Genomic DNA, 19,664 nt, shown 5'->3' with positions numbered 1-19,664 from the left:
CTTGCAGACAGATTTGATACCATAGATACATAATGAATATATGCCTATATTTTATATTTATTCATTTTTTCTTTGAATTCAAATTAAAATTTAGAAAAGTTAGTGTAGACAGCTCTATATAGTCATAGTTAGACAGTCTGTATAGTCTGTTACATCTCTGCCTATTGTTACTGTCCTTTTAATAAAACAATAAATAAAGCTTTCTGACTGTTTAAAGTAAGATTTTAATATCTCCATTTTTTCTATGAGATTGCATTCATGTCATAAAAATGTTGATCAAAGTGTTGTAATGATTTCCATTGAAGATGTGAATCATCTAACAGTTTTATATCTATATGCCTAAATATTTGATATTGAAAACATTTTTTATAATGAACTAGGATAAGTGAATAGCTTTGAACTAATTTTAAAGATGGATTTAGTTTGATTATTTTTTTCTCTTACAGGTGTGAGCCATGCAATGGGAGGCAGAGGAGGAATAAATAGAGGAAATATTAATTAAGTGTTCTTATGCTGTCGTAACTGTGAATAAGGTTGTCAAATCTGTTTTAGTGTAATGACTATTGTGTTTAAAAACATTTTTGTATTTAAAATGGTATGCTTATCTCAATATCCTTTATTAATAAAATGTATTTCAGTGTCACAATTTGACGTTCTTTTCTTCATTTTAATTAATTGGCCCTTCCTTTGCCCATCAGTCTAAGGACACTTGTACCAGACATTAGATAAGGTCTGCCCAGGACGAGTAGTGATGGCTCTTGCTGTTCTCGTAGGTACATCAATGTTATAGTATTGATCTAAATAGAAGAGAAGTCATATTTTTTAATTAAAAAGAAAACAAAACTCTTGAACTTAGTTTACGTTAATTATTATACTCAGAGACAGTGATCATTATTTAATATGAGAAATGTTATATTAATTAATTTGAACTTTCTAACAAAAGAAAAATAGTTGCCTTGATGGATTGACCATTCACCATCTGTCAGTAAAATTGGGTTCAACTCCCTTTTCAAGGTAAGAGTTTGAGGAAAAGGAATTAGGTCAAGATAATAATTCACTTGGAAAAATCTGATATCATTTATATAGTTAGAATAACTTAGGTTTCATTATTTTTCAAAGAAAAGTGTTCTAGGTAATATAATTTAATAACATTTCTCAGAAACTTCTTTCTGATCTTATGGACTGTGATACGATGCAAATCAGGATAACTGTGGCAAACAAGGCCTCTGTTAAATGCCACAGTTGATAAAAGTAAGGTACTATTTTCAGTGTCAGTTTTTACTCATATAATTGGATGTTATATCATAGTAGGCTTTACTCTCATGAAGGATGGGGCAGAAATGAATTGCAACCCATTTAATTTAATCAAAAATGAAGCAAAAATCTGAACTCTTTTCAGAACAACTAGAATTAAGTATGATAATTTTAACTTCCTACCCAGTCACCATTGAACACTTTGTGAAAATTGAAGTACTTTGATTATACTCATATTTCAGAGATTAGTTCTCATTTTTGAGAAAGCTATTAAGATTTTACTTAGTAACTTACCCTTAGAAAATGCATAGTAATCAAAGCCATCAGGTTTTCTGACATTGGGCAGTGCTATTGCTGAAGTAACCACATTTGGAAATCCTCTCCACAGTGAACTCACTCTAACTTCATCATGAAGGAAATCTGTTGATGATACTTTAAAGGTGTCAGATTGAAAGGCAATATATTATAGGAAAGAACAGCTATTAGAGTCAGCAGCCCTGGGTTTCAGTCCCAATTTGGTCACTTTCGTAGCTCTGCCAACTTGGGTGAGTCATTTAACATGAGTTATTTAACATCGGTGCCTCAGTTTTTACCCTCTTTGACATAATGCAAATACCTACTTTTAGAACTATTTTGAAGGTTACAGAGTTGTATATAATGTCCTTGGTAAGACATACATGATAAATGGTATTTAGTGTAATTAACCTGAATAAACTGCATTCCTTACCCACAAAGAAAAAGAAAATACTGCACTTCAGTCATTCACTGAGGCAAATTGATGTTTTGCATCAGTAAACTTAAAGTATCAAGGCTCTTTGGTCAGGATTTAATAAAACTTACTCTGTAAGAAATTGTATTACATCTATTTCATTTGTAAGAATTTTTAACACAGTAACAAATGTTACCTTTGTCTTGATAAGTGACTCTGATGGGTGAATAGTGAATTCTGATGGTGTGTGTTTGAGAAGGTCCTATCGCACGTTCAAAGCGACGTCTCCTAACCTGTGTCATTTCTCCATACACTGGATAATTTATAGCAGGCCTTCTTCCAGTGCACTTTTTGATGGGTTCCTGTTTATAAATGTACTGCTGAACACTGCCACCTGTTATGCATTAGAAAAATCATATGTGAAAATTAATTTTAATCTCACTGAAAAATGGAAAAGAAATTTTACAACATGGAGGAACCTTTTTCATAACACGTCTAGATGTTAATAATGGGTATTAGTCCAAGTTGTCATCAAAGTAATTATTAAATCCTAAAACACTTGTTGAATAAATAAAGCCAACAAATTGCATAGTTATATGTTTAACTTTGAAAGTAAATGATGACATTTATTTCATTGACCTGAAAACTCTAATGAAACTGATTGGCATGTCAAGATCTGAATATTTCTTACTGCCCAATTTTAATTTTTCCATGAAAACATTTGACTCCAGTCACTGAAGACAACTTTTGACAGTAAACCAAATAATAAATGAAAATACTGAATAAATTTCCCTGGAATGTCAGTTCTTAAAAGTTCATAATTTTGTAAATTATATAGCACATACCTGTCTTGAAAAAATATACAGATTCAGGTCTCGTCTTGTATTTAGCTATTGAGAGAGCTGCCACTATTTTTCCGTTTAGTCCTCTAAATCCTTTTACAATTTGTTTGGGATACCCTGCATCTCTTATGTCATTGGTGAAACGCCAGTACTGAGAACCCTGATCATTTAAAAAAGGAAATGATGTTAGTAGCTTTGGGGAAAAATAGTATAGGAACTCATTCTTAGATTTAAGCATAAGAAGAAAGTTGTAACTTAAGTTTGAATAAGTTGACCATTAATATTACCAAATTAAGTGTTGATTTTTTTATTAAATTTTGATGATACAATAGTTCATTTAAATATGGTGACTCTTCTGAATGGGGTTAAGCTGATGTATGCTGTCATAAGAAAGAGGAATAACTATTCACTGATTCCCTCACATAGATGTTTTTCTTACCTTAAAGAAGAAAGTTTTTCCTTCACAGTTGCATCTAGTAAAAACAGTATCAATGGGGGAGGGAATACCCCAAACTTCAGTAATTCTACGAGGTGGAGATGGTGGACTGAGTGGACTTAGCATCCAGAAATAATGACCTGAAATTGAAAGTGATAGGTCAGCCTATAAACAGAATGATACTAAAAACCTATCCCAAAGAAACCAAACTGAAAATTTCTAGTTTTCCCTAAAAAAAAGACAGAGTATGTTAACAAGCATTGTATAACTAGAAATTTAGTCAGTACGAAACTGCTACTGAGAGTACTAGTACAGAAGGTAGTATTTGAACATTTCTGAGTAGATGTTTCTCAAGTCTGAAATTAAGCATAAACTTTGAAAAATTCAGTTTTCCAGTTTCTCTAGAAGGAGTTCTGGCTTTGTGACACACAAAGTTACTTAATCTCTCTATTTCTTTATCTTTTAGAATTAATGAGTTACAATTAATTGGCTATTAAAATCTCTTTAGCCTCTACTGTGGGGTTCTATGATTGTTTCCTCTCAGATTGAATCTAAATATAAGAAGACTGGGTGGACTAGCAGATGGTACAGCAGAGAATTAACAGGAAGTAACTGCTGTTCTAAAACCTGTTACTCTCCCACAGAGTGTTAACACTCTTGAACACATTGCAATCAAGATGTTATTTTCAAATAAATAGAGCAGGAGTACAAATTGTGATGTCATTTCATTTTATTTTAATTCCTAATGGTAGGAAAAGCCTTAGTAGTATCATCAGTTCAAACTCTATTTTGTTACTTTGTCTGGTTTTGTTAATCCAATATATTGGTAACTACTCAAGTTACTATGTGAGGTAAGTTCATCAATCATATTCTCCAGAAAGCTCAACCTAAACTTTTACTTACATTGCTTTGATTCTTGTAAATGCCAAAATGACGGGCAGAAAAAGAAATGTGTGTTTAACTCACCTCGAAATGCAACTAATGTCCCATTGTGCAAAGTAGTCAGTCCATCTACTGGCACACCATTGCATAAATTAGTCTCATCTAAAACAAAAAAGTAAGCCAACATGAAATGAAAAAAGTGTTTATGTTCTTTTCAAATCCTCCCTCAAGATTCTGCTTCCTCTGTTCCAACCTTAAGCCAGTTGCATGTATTTTGGAGGCAAAAAAGAAGTGATATATTTCGTAATTGTTGTTTTAAAAGTGACATTCAGAAAGTATATAAAAATGAGTCACTGGAATGGCCATGTTACCTGATCTTCACATAAATTGGATAGTTATTGAATGTTTGATTTCAACATGAAACTTCATTTTTCATTCTCTTTGCAATTGGTTTGGAAAAGAATATATTGCAGTTTTGCTTTGCATTATACTTTAAGGATAGACTTCCCTTAAATATTTAACCCCAAAACTAAATATTTTTGGCATTTTATATGCATCTCTGCTTTCAGACACAGATGCACTGAATTCCTACACTAGGTTCTTATTTTTCCAAAAATCAAATAAACTCGTGATTACTCTCTGCTTCCCTACAGAGAAACTAAAAGCTAGTTAACAACTTGAGAGTTCTAGGTAACTTTTTATCAATAGAGTAAGACTAAATCAGGGCATTCTGGTTCAGATAGACTTTGGTTAACACTACCAATTTTAAAAATGAAAGCGACTGATTCTTATTACCTGAAAGCATGGGGTCGATGCTAATGCCTTGTCTGTGTCTGCTCACCAAGAAATCCGTGCCTGGAATAACTATAGGGGTTAACTCGGGAGGCCTGGGAACCACGCGAGATGTTTCTCCAGCAGCAACCGCATCTCCATTCTTCGGATTTCCTCCAGCTATTTCTGACTTAGGCATTAGGTTAGGGCTGGTGGTGGCCTGAATCCTGGCTCCTGCTGAAGGGGTAGGGTTTGACTGAGGCCCAGGCGATCCCGTTGTCTGTGGAGGGGCTGATGTGGTCTTTGGTTTTCTTACTTTGGGCTTTTTGGTAGAAGTGGGCTTTCTGGGGGCTTTGGTTGGCTTTGGGGACTTAGGAGTTGTCGCTTGAGATTTAACAGCTGTTCGTTTGGGAGTAGCTGTTCCTTCAGGGTCACTCACCGTCTCTTCTGTCGCAGGAGCCATCTTTGTTGCAGACATTGCGACATCGGGTGGAGGAGTTGTTGCTCTAAGAGTGATTCTGAGTGACGTAGTGTCCTCACTGGTGGTGGAGGTTACCTGCGTGGTTGGACTTGTTTGAGATTCAGCAGTCTTTCCTTCTGTAGGCCTCGCTGTGTGTTCTGTTGTAGTCTTAGGTACAGCGGCTGTTACTCCAGGTGTAGTATGTGTGTCTTTTTCTGTTGTTTTGTCTTTAACTGCTGTGGTCATTTCAGGTTTGGTCACTTTAGGAGCCTTTGTTGTAGGTACAGCAGGCTCCTTGGGACTGTTTTCATGGGCCTTTGGTGTAGATGCTGCAGGAAACTCAGTTGATTCAGCAGGGTTCCTGGAAGTAGTGGGAGGCTCCACCGTGGTGGTTGGAGTAAAGGCCTCTGACATGGTTGAAGCCGCTGTCTCAGGAGAACTGGGAGTAGGCCTCTTGGCGGTGGAGGTGGGCTCCTTGGGAGTGGTGGGAGTGGGCCCCTTAGTGGTGGTGGGTACAAGCTCCTTCAGGGTGGTGAGATCCTGTTCCTTAGGGGTGCTGGGAGCAGGCTCCTTGGGGGTGCTGGGATTCTGTTCCTTAGAGGGGGTTGGTGCAGGCCCCTTGGTGGTGGTGGTAGTGGGTAAGGGCTCCTTGAGGGTGGTGGGATCCTGTTCCTTAGGGGTGGTGGGAGCAGGCTCCTTGAGGGTGCTGAGAGCAGGCTCCTTGGTGGTGGTGGGAGCAGGCTCCTTGGGGTCCCTGGGAGCAGGCTCCTTGGGGTCCCTGGGACCAGGCTCCTTGGGGTCCCTGGAAGCAGGCTCCTTGGGGGTGCTGGGTACAGGCTCCTTGGGGGTACTGGGGGCAGGCTCCTTAGGGGTGCTGAGAGCAGGCTCCTTGGGGGTGCTGGGAGCAGGCTCCTTGGGGGTGCTGGGTACAGGCTCTTTGGGGGTGCTAGGGGTAGGCTCCTTGGGGTCCCTGGGAGCAGGCTCCTTGGGGGTACTGGGGGGAGGCTCCTTGGGGGTGCTGGGTGCAGGCTCCTTGGGGGTGGTGGGAGCAGGGTCCTTGGGGTCCCTGGGAGCAGGCTCCTTAGGGGTGCTAAGAGCAGGCTCCTTGGGGGTGCTGGGTGCAGGCTCCTTGGGGGTGGTGGGAGCAGGGTCCTTGGGGTCCCTGGGAGCAGGCTCTTTGGGGGTGCTAAGAGCAGGCTCCTTGGGGGTACTGGGAGCAGGCTCCTTTGGGGTGCTAGGAGCAGGCTCCTTGGGGGTGCTGAGTGCAGGCTCCTTGGGGGTGCGGGGTGCAGGCTCCTTGGGGGTGGTGGGAGCAGGCTCCTTTGGGGTGCTAGGAGCAGGCTCCTTGGGGGTGCTGGGAGCAGGCTCCTTGGGGGTGGTGGGAGCAGGCTCCTTGGGGGTGGTGGGAGCAGGCTCCTTTGGGGTGCTAAGAGCAGGCTCCTTGGGGGTACTGGGAGCAGGCTCCTTTGGGGTGCTAGGAGCAGGCTCCTTGGGGGTGCTGGGTGCAGGCTCCTTGGGGGTGCTGGGAGCAGGCTCCTTGGGGGTATTGAGTGCAGACCCCTTGGGGGTGCTAGAAGCAGGCTCCTTGGTAGTGCTGGCAGAAGGATCCTTGGGGGTCCTGGGTGCAGGTTCCTTGGGAGTTTTGGGAGCAGGCTTCTTAGGGGTGCTGGTGGAAGGCTCCTTGGGGGTCCTGGGTACAGGATCCTTTGGGGTCCTGGGTGCAGGTTCCTTGGGAATAGTGGGAGCAGGCTTCTTGGGGGTGCTGGGTGCAGGCCCCTCGGCAATGGTGGGTGCAGGCTCCTTGGGGGTGGTTGGAGTAGGGGATTTGGTTGTAGTTTTGGCTTTCGTTGTAGGTTTAGTAGGAACTGCTGATGTAGGTGCAAAATCTTCAGCAGATGTTTTTTCTGCATTTCGTGTCTCTTTAGCTGAAGTAGTCTTCTCTTTTGCACGAGTTGAAGTCTGTTTGTTTGTTACAGAAGTCTCTTTAGTTTCAACTGTTGTCTCCTTACTGGTTGTGGAAGATGTTTCTTTGGATGTAACAGAATTAGGTGGAAGACTGGGTTTAAGATCTTTTGGTTTCACTGTTGTAATCTTGGGAGATGCAGTAACTTTGCCGTGCTGGGGAGTAGGAATGTTAGGAGTTGGGGTGAGCTTCATATCTCCATTGTCCAGTCCGCTTCCGGCTTCATCTACAACTGGTGGTTCTAGGATAGGTTTCTTTTTAGGAGTTCTTTCCTTCTTATCTTTTACTAGAGAAAAAAATATGTCTTTTATTTTTGAGTAACTTTTTTTCTTTAATAGTGACATAAAGACCCATCCTTATCATTGACTAACTGTGTGTGTCTAAGCAAATTGCTAATATGTCTATGAATTTTTATTGTAAAATGGTAAATATTCAACCTCATTGGGCTATTTTAAGAAAATGGATTAGATAAAGGGTGAAAATAAAGTTCTATACAATGAATTCATGGGAATAAGTGGCAACTTTGAAATTACCAACATGATCAATAACAATTCATTCTCTAGATTAATGCTCTTTGACCCTCACTTTCCCCTCTCCTCTTTCATTTTTCTGTGCCCCTTCCTCCCTCCTGGAAGTCTACTTATTTCAGAGTCCTCTGCAACTCCATCCAAGGAATCTGTTACAGTCACCACCCCCTTTTCCCTGCTGAGCCCTGTTTCTATACACATGGCTGTTATCTGCTCTCTTTCCTCTGTCTACCTAAATTCAGTAGTCCCAGGGCATACAGAGAGGAGATTAGGATGCCATGGCAGCAAAAAGGCTCTATGGAAACAGGATTTCCTACAGCAGCCACCCCATCGGTGAGCTCCAGAGTTCAAGGAACATGTCACTGAGATGAGTTCCCCATAGCAAACATACTGCTTTTCTATCCTGTACAAGACTCTCTGGGTAACTCAAACATGAAATATTTGGCTATTCAGCTGGAGAGAATGCTTAAGGGGAAATTCCAACCACCCAGGACACAGTTCTTCAAAAATCTCAGTGACCAAAATTCAGTATTTCCTGGAGAAAGATGTATTTAAGAATTTCAGAAAATAATAAAATGCTGAGAACAAAGGGAGTCTTTTTGGGAGATAACCTACTCTGTAGTACATTCTCTACTACAAAAAGAAATCAGCCAGATAAGACATTTTTAGGGAAGGAACAAAGAGGATCTGTAAAATGTGGTTATTAATTGCCTTTCCCAAAGAGGTGTATGTGGATGAACATTTTAAAACACTTAAAGCAGTATATAAGTGTTAAATAAAATAAATCTGGGGAAGAAAAATGAAAACACAAGGAAGATAGAGAAAGAAAAAGAAAGAAAAGTGATCTCAGGTGTACAGGAATTGAAAGAAGCAGCCATGAATGACCTCTGGTGCCCTTGGCATGGTTCCATAGTTGCCGCTATAGCATCTTCACATCCTTCAACTTTAAACGGTTTCTTAGCTGCTTGGCACTAATTTCCTATGAAAACTTTTCAGTGGTATCTCCTAAAATAATGTTCATAAAGTTACATGCCCCCCAGATACTGAAATCCTCAAATCCATTTACCAACACACATTACTTGTAGATAATCATTATTAACTTGGCATTGATATAGTCTGTGATCTTTATCAATGCTCAAACCTTTGGGTTTCTTCTTTAATTCTTTATTAGCAGCTGAATTTTTGGAAGACGTGACTTTCCGAATAGTTGAGGAAGAGGAAGAGGAGGAGGAAGACTCTTGATTTTCAGAAACAGAATGTTCTATAAATCAAATAAAAAGGTTGATCACACCAACTGATTTAAGGTAAAAAAAAAAAAAAAACTGCCAGTCCAAATACAAGAAACGCTGTTTACTGACCTACGAAAGTCTGTGTTCTGCCTTTATTATATCAGCAATATGATTAACTACCCTTTTAATTTGTTAAAATTAAAAGCAAGGCACCTGAATTTATCAGAGATACTAATAAAACAACCATATAACTTTTTCATATCTCACAAAATCTAGTTCTACAAATAAAATCGTGGGCTTTTTTTAACAGAGACATCTCTTTCCTATTATTTTAACCTACACCCACACTAGGTTCAGTAAATAAGAAAAATGAAAAACTAAGGTTGATAATTAGCTTAAACTTTGACTTAAAGCAAATAAACAAAAAGTGTATTGACACTTCCGTGACTCATATCATTACCCTCTTCTTGGAGGAGGCTTATAAAAGTAGTCTTCCTGCAGTTATTTCATCTCAGAAACTTCCTCTTATTACCTCTATCATCTTCCTACCTTCTGTTATTTCCTCTGATTCTATAACTTTCTTAGTCTTCTTTTTTGATTTGGGAGAACGTTTGGTTGTTGCTTTCCTGGTTTGAGATGCTCTTGGAGGCGGAGGTGCCGTCTTTGAAGATGGTGGTGGTGTGGGATTATGCACTGAGGCCAAGCAAGACAGGTCGGTTAGCATCTTGTTCAAATTCATCATTAACTAACTATGCAAGGTACTGATTCATCTGGCTTCAAGAGTACATGCTTGTGAAAGCCAGTGCAGGCAGACTGTAGGCCAATGCTCATTTCTACAAACCAATTAATTTGGGGATGCATGGCTATATAAAATATTGGTTCTCATATTGTTACAATTTATGACAGTGGACAAAGGCTCAGGAGTCAGAAGACCTGAATTCTAGTCCTAGGTGTGTAAGGCTCTGCCACTGTGACCTTGGGCAAATGGGCTAACCCCTCTTGAACTTTGCTTTTCTTGTCTGCAAATTGAGATGTTCATTCTAGATGATTCCTGAAGGTGTTTCCCTGCCTAAAAAGTATTTGACTGTTTGGCGCCTATCTTCTGTGACAATAAAAATAATTACTGCATGTGGATGACAGGTATTACAACGCTCAAGAAGAGAAAGATAATAATTACATTTTTCCTATTTTCATATTCATTTAAATCAAAGAATGCCATGTATCTTTTATTTTCTTAAATACAAAAGTTCTTCATGGCTATTGTGTAGACATGTCACTCCTTCACATTATGCTTGTATCAAAACTTGTTTTCCTTCCCCAAGTTAAACAATTGATAATGGTTTGATGCATGTCTTTAAAACCTTTCATCGTCCCTCCTGCCACCCTTTTTCATGTCCAAAAGAGAAGACATGGGACCTGTTTTGGTCACTAGGAAGCAGAAGGAAAGGAGAGGGACTTCTGGAAGATGAGAAAGCAGAGAACAGTGGGGATGCTCTAGGTAGAGGAGATTTGTGATTGATCCTGCTGTTCTTAACCGAACGTGTCCTCAGACCTCTGTTGCTGAAGTCTCCAGAAACTGCCCACCACACCTCTCCCTCTCTCTCCTCCCCCCAACACCAAGTACCTCCATTTGAGACACAGTGCTTCCATGTACAAGCTAGTGATCTCCATCTGGACTCTGTTCTCACCCACATTCAGAGGCACTTGACTGCTTTGAGTTCTCCATTCTTGAAATGTTAAGGATTTCAAGATAAATAGACGCCAACAAGCAGTATCTAAGCAAATTTGGAAAAAGCTAAGCTTTCGGTCGGTTGCAAGATACTTTGGTTGTTATTTTTTTAAATGAAATAGTGAAATTCAGAGTGGTTTCTTTATTTTCATGTGGGACCCTGACTGTCGCAGTGAATTCTGTGAATGAAGTATACATTCATCAATCTTTATCAATGAGTTCTGCCTAAACCTCAGGTAATCTGACCCTCTACTTGGTAGCATTAAAGCATCGTCTTCATTAACAGGTTCTCTCCAGTGCTTCCTCGCTCTCTAACCACCCTCCCTCCCTACCCATCCTCTGCCCAGAATAAATTCTTAGGCTTTTGTCTCACAGCCAAACAATTAGCAGGTCAATGAGTAAATATGTATCATTCATCCTGAGCCCTTCTGAAAGCTGCAGAAACCCTCCTGTCTGAGTCTCTGATGACCAGGGTGCTGGCTCCGTTGTTTTTGAAATGCTTTCCAGCGAAAATATTGAACAGTTAAGTGCCCCTCAGCCTCGCTGATGAAGAGTTTTCCACCCTATTTCTCCACTGCTCGAAAGAAGCAAGAGGTGGTTTGTTTAAATAAAATGGTAAGATTATGCAAGCAATGCTTATTTCCACTCTTACCTCCACACATAGTCTGGTTTTAACAAAGTAGACTTTAAAAGCAAACACTGGTAAAATAAAGGAGTCTGTTTTTTAAGTATATTTTTTAAATCTTTTTTTTTCTTTACTCTGGAGAAAGTGTTTTTTCTACTCCCAGGGTACTCCTTCAGGACCAGAAAAGAAGACTTTTAAATGGCACTCCATCCCTTTTTATTAACTGTCACACACAGGCATTTCGATGGAGACTACTGGGGGACTGGGACGTGGGAAGGACGTGAAAGGGGCAGGTAACAACTTCTTGTTAAGTTGGTCTGTAAATTCAATGCTTTAAACTAACTCATAAATTTACTAGTTAGAGAAACCAAAGTGTCATTCCATCTTCAAATATGCGCTTAAAAACATTGAATCCAAAAGCACGGGTAGCTCAAAGGACAGTTGATTTTGTGGGATCAGCACCAAAAGGATGAGGCAAGAAACCATCAGATGCGTTGGTTACTGCGGGTTTAACCTGAAATCGAACCACGCCTGAAGAAAAAAGGTACACTCGGTTGCTATCCTTTCTGCTACTTAACGGCGATCTCTTGGGCTCCTGGAGCCGGGCTGAGCCTGGGAGTGCCGCTGGAAGGGGCTTTCCTTCTTTAATTCATCTTGTTCAACCAAAATTAATGTGTAGATAGCTTATATGTTAGTAAAACCACGTCCTTAGAAGGATGGCGTGTTAGGCATTCCAGGGAAGCTAAGCTAGGTGTGCACATCTGGTTGCACGGAAGCTCGGATTGGTACCATGAGGCTTACCTTCTTCACAAAAACTCTCATAATCGGAACAGCATTTGCCGTACTTCTTACATTCGGAGTCACAGTCACACTCCCTCCCTCTTGCAAAGGACTCGAAGCAGCGGCCTTTACAGGAAAGCTCTATCCAGAGCAAGACAGAACATTACAGATTGTTGATTATGCAGCCACACGCATGTATGGATAGCCATTTCCCACCTTATAGCTGACAAGAGTTCCAAAAATGTATTTCCAAGTCTTTAATTGGAACTTGGAAAAAAGATGGTTTCTCAAATGGAGACAACCCAAGTCAAGAAAGAACTATGGTGACTTAGGGAAACCTTTCTTTCCCGTCCAAGCTTCCAGAGATACCTCAGGGCTGTCTGTCATTTCATGTATGGACAATGGAAAGTTGGGAAATGTCTACATTTTGCCAATGCACTGCATTTTAACTTTTTCTATATTTTCTCAGTAAAGTACCCATCCATCCTCTCCTCCATATGAAATCCCTCTAACATCTCCTCATACCACTGCTTTGTAGTAGATTTTTGTCAATTGAATATTCAGATCCTACAATAACATATTCCAAAGAGCTGGCTGAATATAAATGGGTCACTGTTGAGACTCAAAAATCACTTATAATGCAGAGACTTTTATTATGACAAATTGGACAAGGTATAGAGTTAAAAGATTTCAGCCTAGTCCCATGGCATGGACTATGTAAGAGAGGCCTGTTCATTTCCAAAAAAGCCTTGGTTAGAGAGGTACAATGACTTCCCAAGGCCTATTTCAAATTATCACCTTATACAACACATAAATTTTGCAGCAATATATTTATCAATTTCACATGCAAACTCTAAAGCAAAGATAACTTTGAACCACTTTTAATTGTAATTTTCATAAATATCATGAATGAAAATCATAATCTCCTTATAAATTTCATACCATTAAAATAAACTTTATTGGTAATTTTCATAAATCCTCATATAATTTGTTTTAACAACAATGTGGTCCAAAGTAGTTCAAGTGCAATACCACTCATAATTTAAAATGCAGAACGTTAGGATTTTAACTGAAATTCATCATCAAACATTAATGCTTCCTCTTTAAAGCATCTTTTTCAGGTAATTTAGAAATGTCTTACTATCAAAAAGTCAAACAGTGGAGATTTCTCTATGTCCGTGGATTCTTTTTTATGAAATTATCAAAGGGCCCACGACTAAGCAATTACATCTCTGAATAGTAGTAAATAATTCCTTGTTGCTGTTTGCTTAATAACTCCTGACTCACCAGTATTCTCTATTTAGAACAAAAGTTTCACTTGGCACTAGTCAATAACATGTCCAGGGAGAGATTTCCAGACTCCCCTCACCACCCCTCTGCCTTTGGTCACCAGCTCTAACACCAGGTTTACGGCACGCTGCAACACTTATGCGAGTGACAGAAGAGGCACATAAGCAAACAGAAATGAAATAGTGTGAAAACAACCTGCAAGGGGTGCAAGGGGACTGTCACAGAATGGAGTGGCTTGACTGGGACATCAGCTCTCAGGACTTACCCACAGTGCAGACTCTCTTGAAATCAGGGCAGCACTCCATGTAGTGTTGACAGTTATAATCACAGTTGCAGGAGGCATCTCTAGAATACCCTTCCCCACATCTCCCTGCACAGCTTGATACATCTAAAATTATACAATACTAGCGTAAACATGGCCAAACTACTTTACAGAAATGAAAAGATCAAAAAAGGACAAAGACACCTGGGCTGGGGAAAAATTTATCAATTGGAAAAGGTGGGGAATGATGGTTAACAATGGATCCAGCTATGTTTGCCTGATGTTTTGTGTGACCTTGAAGATGCCACTTTATTCTTTACTAGACCAAGGAGGTAAATACACTTTTGATAACCGGGCAAAGTAATGATTTTGCGTAAAGAGGTGATATTCCTGGAGGTGAGGTCTACTCGTGCTGCTGCTCTGATGATAACTAGTTGCCTTTTTTTGAGCATCTCTGTGCTGGGCACTGAGTCATCCATTATCTCCAGTGCTTACGAAAATGTTGCCAGGAGAATATTAGTAACCCCTCTTTAGAGATAAGGAAGTGGAGACACGGAAATTCCAATAACCCTCTCCAGTGCACCCAGCTAGTTAATAATTCCATTGTGTATGTATTACAGGTCAATGAATGCCTATTAAGTATTTGTATTGACCTCTTTCACTCTTGGAAGTGTCCTGATTTAGATAATAATGTATATGGTCATCTTAAGTAAAGATCCACCTAGAATTTGAAATCTGATATATCTGATTACAAAGCCCAAACTTTTCCTACCCTATCACACTGCCTCTCATCCAGCACAAACTTTCCTAGAATTCCTCCCCCTTTTATTGGTGGGGATAACTGGGCTCTTTAAATATTGGGGAATTCACATGCTTACATCTACAGCTAGAGTACAAAATAGATAACTCTTGAAATAGCATCTGTGCATCAATATAAAGGTCATGAACAGAGTTACTATGGGCAAAACAAAACAAAAACAAGAACGAAACATAATTACCCTGAAATATATTTTTTAAATCATTTGGAAAACACCTTGAGAAACTCCCTGAGCAATAACCACAGAAACATTAACAATTAAATCCATCTCTGGAATAGAAATTGGCAGATGCAATGTCCTAAATCCATAGAGGGATGTTGAAACACTGAAAAAAAAAATCTCAACATAGTGAATCCAGGAAAGCTAAACTCTTAATATGTAAAGATAACAGTAAATATTAGGATGACTTTCAGAATTTTTTCTATACATATGTGCACAATACATACAAAAATGCATATATAGTGTATGTATATAAATACATATATTATATATAAAGAAAAAAGAGAATGGGAAGCAGTAGAGAAGGCAAGGAAAGCAGACCAGACAACATCAAAAGGTCATTCTTTTACAGTTACCAGATTTCTGAAACAGGAAATCAATTATTTTTGTAGGAAAAGTTTATTTTCATAGATTAAATGACCATCCTACATTTATTGCTATTAATTTTAACAACTAATTTTAAATTGATTTATTTAAAGGAAAGTAAAACTCTTTTAGTGAACAATTGATTCTATTACATAGGAAGGTAGATTAGGAAATGTACCCAATGTGAATCTTGTAATACTATGAGGAGAAAGCAGAAGGGTCTGGATGTAGATTTTTTTATTTTTATTAAATATTTAAATTTGCTTTCATGTATTTTCCATCTTTTCTTATCTAAGTGATTCTGAAACTATGTCCAGGGCAGGCAGTTACCTCTCATGCTCAGGTTCCTAAGAATTTCAGTTATTTGACTGGACATTTCTATTTTATCAGTGTAATTTCACCATAACAATCACACACCTTGATTTTTCACCTCTCAGATTTTGCTTATCAAAGAAAATAAAAGAAAGAAATGAAAACCTAAAGCCTAGTAATATTGTCACTAGTCAACTTTGATCACATGCTAGAGACTTTTGATAAGGTGATTACATTTAATGTACCTTAATTCTCTAAAAATTATAGCAAGAACTGTTCATCCAGGACTGACTCTGTTTTTGAAGGACTATGAATAGTTCAATATTATAATATAAAATGACATTCATGTCTGTATAAGTCTGTATCTGAATGAATAGTTCTTGTAAGAGAACACTTTCAAGATTAATATAATGCCATTTGAAACAGTATACATGTTCATTGTAATATGATATCTATATTTATATGATGCCAAAATAAGCTATTTATCAATAATTAATGCAGTGTAAAAAACTAGCAAAAATTACATGCTGTTTAAAAATGGTTTTCTTTAGTTCATCTCATGATATTGTATTGCCCTAGCAAAGTTTTATCATGTAAACCTCTGTATTTTTTTAAACTTTTGGAAAAACCATTAGAACAATAAGTACAAAGCTTATTCTGTAGAAACACCCAAAACTTCTTGAAAGATTTCATAATGCATGAGAAAAAAGTGTGAATCCTAAAATGCTTATAAATATGCTACCTTTGCTTTACATAAATTAAAGGTTTTGCTATGCATTAAATTCAAATATATGTTTATAGAAATCTATTTACTTTGTTGTCATAAAAGTTAGAACGGAATGATTAGCAATAATTCTTAAATAAAAGTACTTTTGGTGGTTAAGATACCTTGAGTAGAAACTTGCTGAATCAAGGAAACAGAAAGAAACAGCAAGTGAATGGGAAGTATTTTCCACTCCATGATTGTTTTCAGGTATGGAGCCCTTTGCTGGAAAGAAAAGAAAAGCATCAGAAAACTATTCTTTAATCTCATCACTGATTTATACCTGTGTCACATAACAATGTTACTTTAAAAATGAGATTTAGTTATAAACCATCCATATTTTTGAAATAAGACTTTTAAAGGCAATCAGCCTTAATTCTATAGTATATATTTGACCATTAAATCTAATCTTATGAAGAGGCAGCCATCAAATAACCATCTCAGCCATGTTACTGACCATCTTAATACTTCAGAATTCCCCAAAATAGAAAGCAGACTTATCTTAAAATTCTATTCAAATTATAGCATGTACTCACAGTGCAAAGTTTAAATCCTGTCTTCGGGAAACAAAAATAACCAGCCTCAGTAAAATTTAATTTAACAAACAGAAGAGTTGTCCCAACTTTCCCTTAACTCTTGATAAAAATTTCTCAGCTTCCAGCAGCAGGTGTATTGCATAATGTGAACCTTTTCAAAACTCCCTACTATCCTTATAAATCTCTTTCAAAAACCTTTAATAAATCATATCCCTATTAACTGAAAACTCATTTAATTCCATGAAGCAAGTTAACTTTGACACTTACCCAGTGAAAGGATAGATGAATTTCTCCAATGTCCTGGGAGTCTTATATATGAGTACAAATATTTGGGGATGCAATTAGTCCAAAGGTCAGACAAAATCAACAGTGACAACCTATGAAATCAAACTTTCCTCATTTATTGGAAGAAGGCCCAGATGACTAGACTTAGGCAACATCTGGAAAACACTTCCATTAAGAAAAATGACTACTACAAAATAAATTTAGGTTTATTGGCCAAACACACTTCTGATTTCTAAGTGAAATGGACAAATTGTTCTGAGATGGTAAATCACCCTGGCAGGCTTTCACTAGTATATCCAAGCAGCAACTTAAAGAAGTAGTCAAATCTGGTATCATTTCTTTCTTGGTTTTTTTTTCCAGTTAAATCTAGCATAGAGTGCTTTTGAAACTTATCTAGTATTAGTTTGTGGCATAAATTTTCTGAACCTGCACTATTAAGTCAAATGTACATTTCTTTTCTTGAGTATTTTCATGTGCACTGAGCACAGAAAATATGTTCTCACTCACCTAAATGTAGATGATCTACAGTGAACTCTTTAGTTCCCTTTACCATGTAAAAACCTACTTCAAAACTGTATGGGTATCTCCCTTAGAACCCTTTATTTAAGCACAGCAGTGTTTGGAAAACGTCTTTTTAATTACTAATCTAGCTTCCTTGCTGCAGAAAATGTGAGCTACAAACCTGGCAGAGCCAAGTCAGCTCAGCTCAAGGTTCTACTCCAGTTTGGTATGGCATGTTGCTGTTCAAATTCTACCTACCCACCTAAGGCTTAGCTGTGTGCCAACACCTCCTTGACACCTTCTCAGATCCATGCACCAAAATCATAGCCAACCAATGTACTATGTTTATAGAAATAATCTGTTCATCTGTCTCCTTACCACCCCCACCCCCACCCCAACAGACTGCACTTTCCCCCAGGACGACCAACACCTGAGGATGAACCCCACTGCCAGCTAGGCAGGTGCTCCACCAAGGCTGTGTGTTCGACACACGCTCGTTGAACAGAACTGTAGTGATCCGGATTCCGCTGTGTAGAGGGTGTTTTTGGTAGGTGCTGCATTTAATGATCACAAAAGGCCTTTAAGTTAGCTATAATCATCCACATTTTATAGATAAGATAAAGACCCACAAATGAAGAATCTGTGATCCGTTTCAGGATATATAAGGAGTGAGTGCCAGAGCCAAGATCTGAACCATCTTTCACTGTAAGTCCCATCACACTTTCACTATATCTAGCTCCCTTTTGATCAAAGCCATTGCTTCAGGGCTTGATTTTATTACTGAATTTTACCCCTTAGTGTGTATATGCACATTTATGAGTTCATGACCTTCATAAAGACAGGAAATATAAGCATCTCTTTTGTTCTCAACAAATTCTTCTTTTGGGCTAAATACATAAAGAATAAGGAAAATTTAGAGATTACCTGCTCTCTTCTAAATAATCTCCTTTCTCTGGCAACTATCTCTCCATCTTTAGGGGTATTTCCCTTCAGTCACTTCTATATATATGATCTTACCACATCACAGCTGATGGAATTAGGAGTAGAAACCTGAGACAGACTGGGCTAATATGTTTCCCTAACCTGGAAATTTGGAATTGCGATTCGAAGATGACAAATCTATCCATGCAGATGTATAACATGTAAACTTCTGTCCATAGTTTAGAGAAGTAGAGAAAGTCCTTCAGAATAAACAGATGCAAGTGAATGCAGCAGTCATGCACAGAAAGTCAGAGAAAGTTCTGGTAGCTTTCTAGTTCTTGGTTATTCCTTCTCCCTGATACCCAGATGCCTTCTTGCTCTCTTATCTATATGGCAGATTCCCTATTTGGGGTTGAATATGGCTGAAGATGCTTTCTGTTACTTACAATCACTAATCAATACAACGTATAAAATATCCTGTTGGATGGAATGGAATTAAATTTTCTTAATTCTTAGTTTTACCGAGGTCCAGAAGGGGAAGCTAGAAGCTTTATAACCTTTCAAAGTCAGACCTTCACAACATTCCTTTATTATTATTTGTTTGAAATGCTGGGAATACCAAGAATATCAGATACAGATATGCACACAGACACATATTCTTAAAACAAATATAAAATGTTTTCTGATTATTGCCTTTTAGAACTGTCTGTATGATCATTTTCCTCCTTCGAACAAATTCATTATAATGATGGCAAATGACATTACTAAACTGATTGAAAATCTGCTCTAGTAACATTTGTTCTTAAGTCCAAGTTCTAGGCTTGGAAAGCTGACAAGTAAAACAAAACACACACACTATTATGGCCAACAATAACTTTAAACATGCCCATTAACACATTCTTATTGCCATGCAGTATGTTTTCTCTGCACAGTAAAGTATGAAAAAAAATGATAAACTTCATTTAATGCCAAGTTCATGACATTATTTGTAAATACCTTATTTGCATAATCCTGTTGGGTAATGAGGCTGTCTGGGTAAATAAAGTTTGCCCTTAAAGCATGGAAGCATTTTAATTGATCTATTAAATATATCTTTATATGCTAAATGCTTCATTCTGTGAATAGTGCACCCCGTAACCATCAATGTTGATCATCACTTAACAATTGTTCCATTAGGGTATAGT

The 19,664-nt window shown here is 38.3% G+C and overlaps 2 protein-coding genes across 10 annotated transcripts in view; one reads left to right on the top strand and one right to left on the bottom strand.

Moving 5' to 3' along the window:
• Nucleotides 1-646, top strand: part of TPR (translocated promoter region, nuclear basket protein) — a 78,393-nt gene extending 77,747 nt beyond the window's left edge. The window contains exon 51 of the mRNA XM_073216911.1: nt 447-646. Within this exon, the coding sequence (XP_073073012.1) occupies nt 447-502 (56 nt within the window). The 3' untranslated portion in view covers nt 503-646. The remainder of the gene's footprint in view (nt 1-446) is intronic.
• On the bottom strand, nt 599-17,108 carry PRG4 (proteoglycan 4). 9 transcript variants are annotated; one of them, XM_073216913.1, is made up of 13 exons: nt 17,041-17,108; nt 16,363-16,462; nt 13,763-13,885; nt 12,229-12,348; nt 9,623-9,766; nt 8,986-9,105; nt 4,919-7,603; nt 4,208-4,285; nt 3,245-3,381; nt 2,809-2,965; nt 2,160-2,357; nt 1,549-1,686; nt 599-797 (listed from the first exon to the last, which is right to left on the bottom strand). In XM_073216913.1, exons 2-13 carry the CDS (start codon nt 16,433-16,435, stop codon nt 700-702), a joined length of 4,071 nt encoding a protein of 1,356 aa, XP_073073014.1. In that variant the 5' UTR covers nt 16,436-16,462; nt 17,041-17,108; the 3' UTR covers nt 599-699. The 9 variants fall into 9 exon arrangements, with proteins under 9 accessions (XP_073073014.1, XP_073073013.1, XP_073073015.1 ...); XM_073216912.1 differs by lacking the exon at nt 17,041-17,108 and adding an exon at nt 16,774-16,911; XM_073216914.1 differs by lacking the exon at nt 17,041-17,108 and adding an exon at nt 16,774-16,911 and having other exon boundaries at nt 1,549-1,674.
• Between the last annotated feature and the right edge of the window lie 2,556 nt (nt 17,109-19,664).

Source organism: Manis javanica, chromosome 11, assembly GCF_040802235.1.
Source record: "Manis javanica isolate MJ-LG chromosome 11, MJ_LKY, whole genome shotgun sequence".
Lineage (NCBI taxonomy): Eukaryota > Metazoa > Chordata > Mammalia > Pholidota > Manidae > Manis > Manis javanica.
Note: the sequence above shows the minus strand (reverse complement) of the source record. Positions and strands in the feature narration are given on the sequence as shown.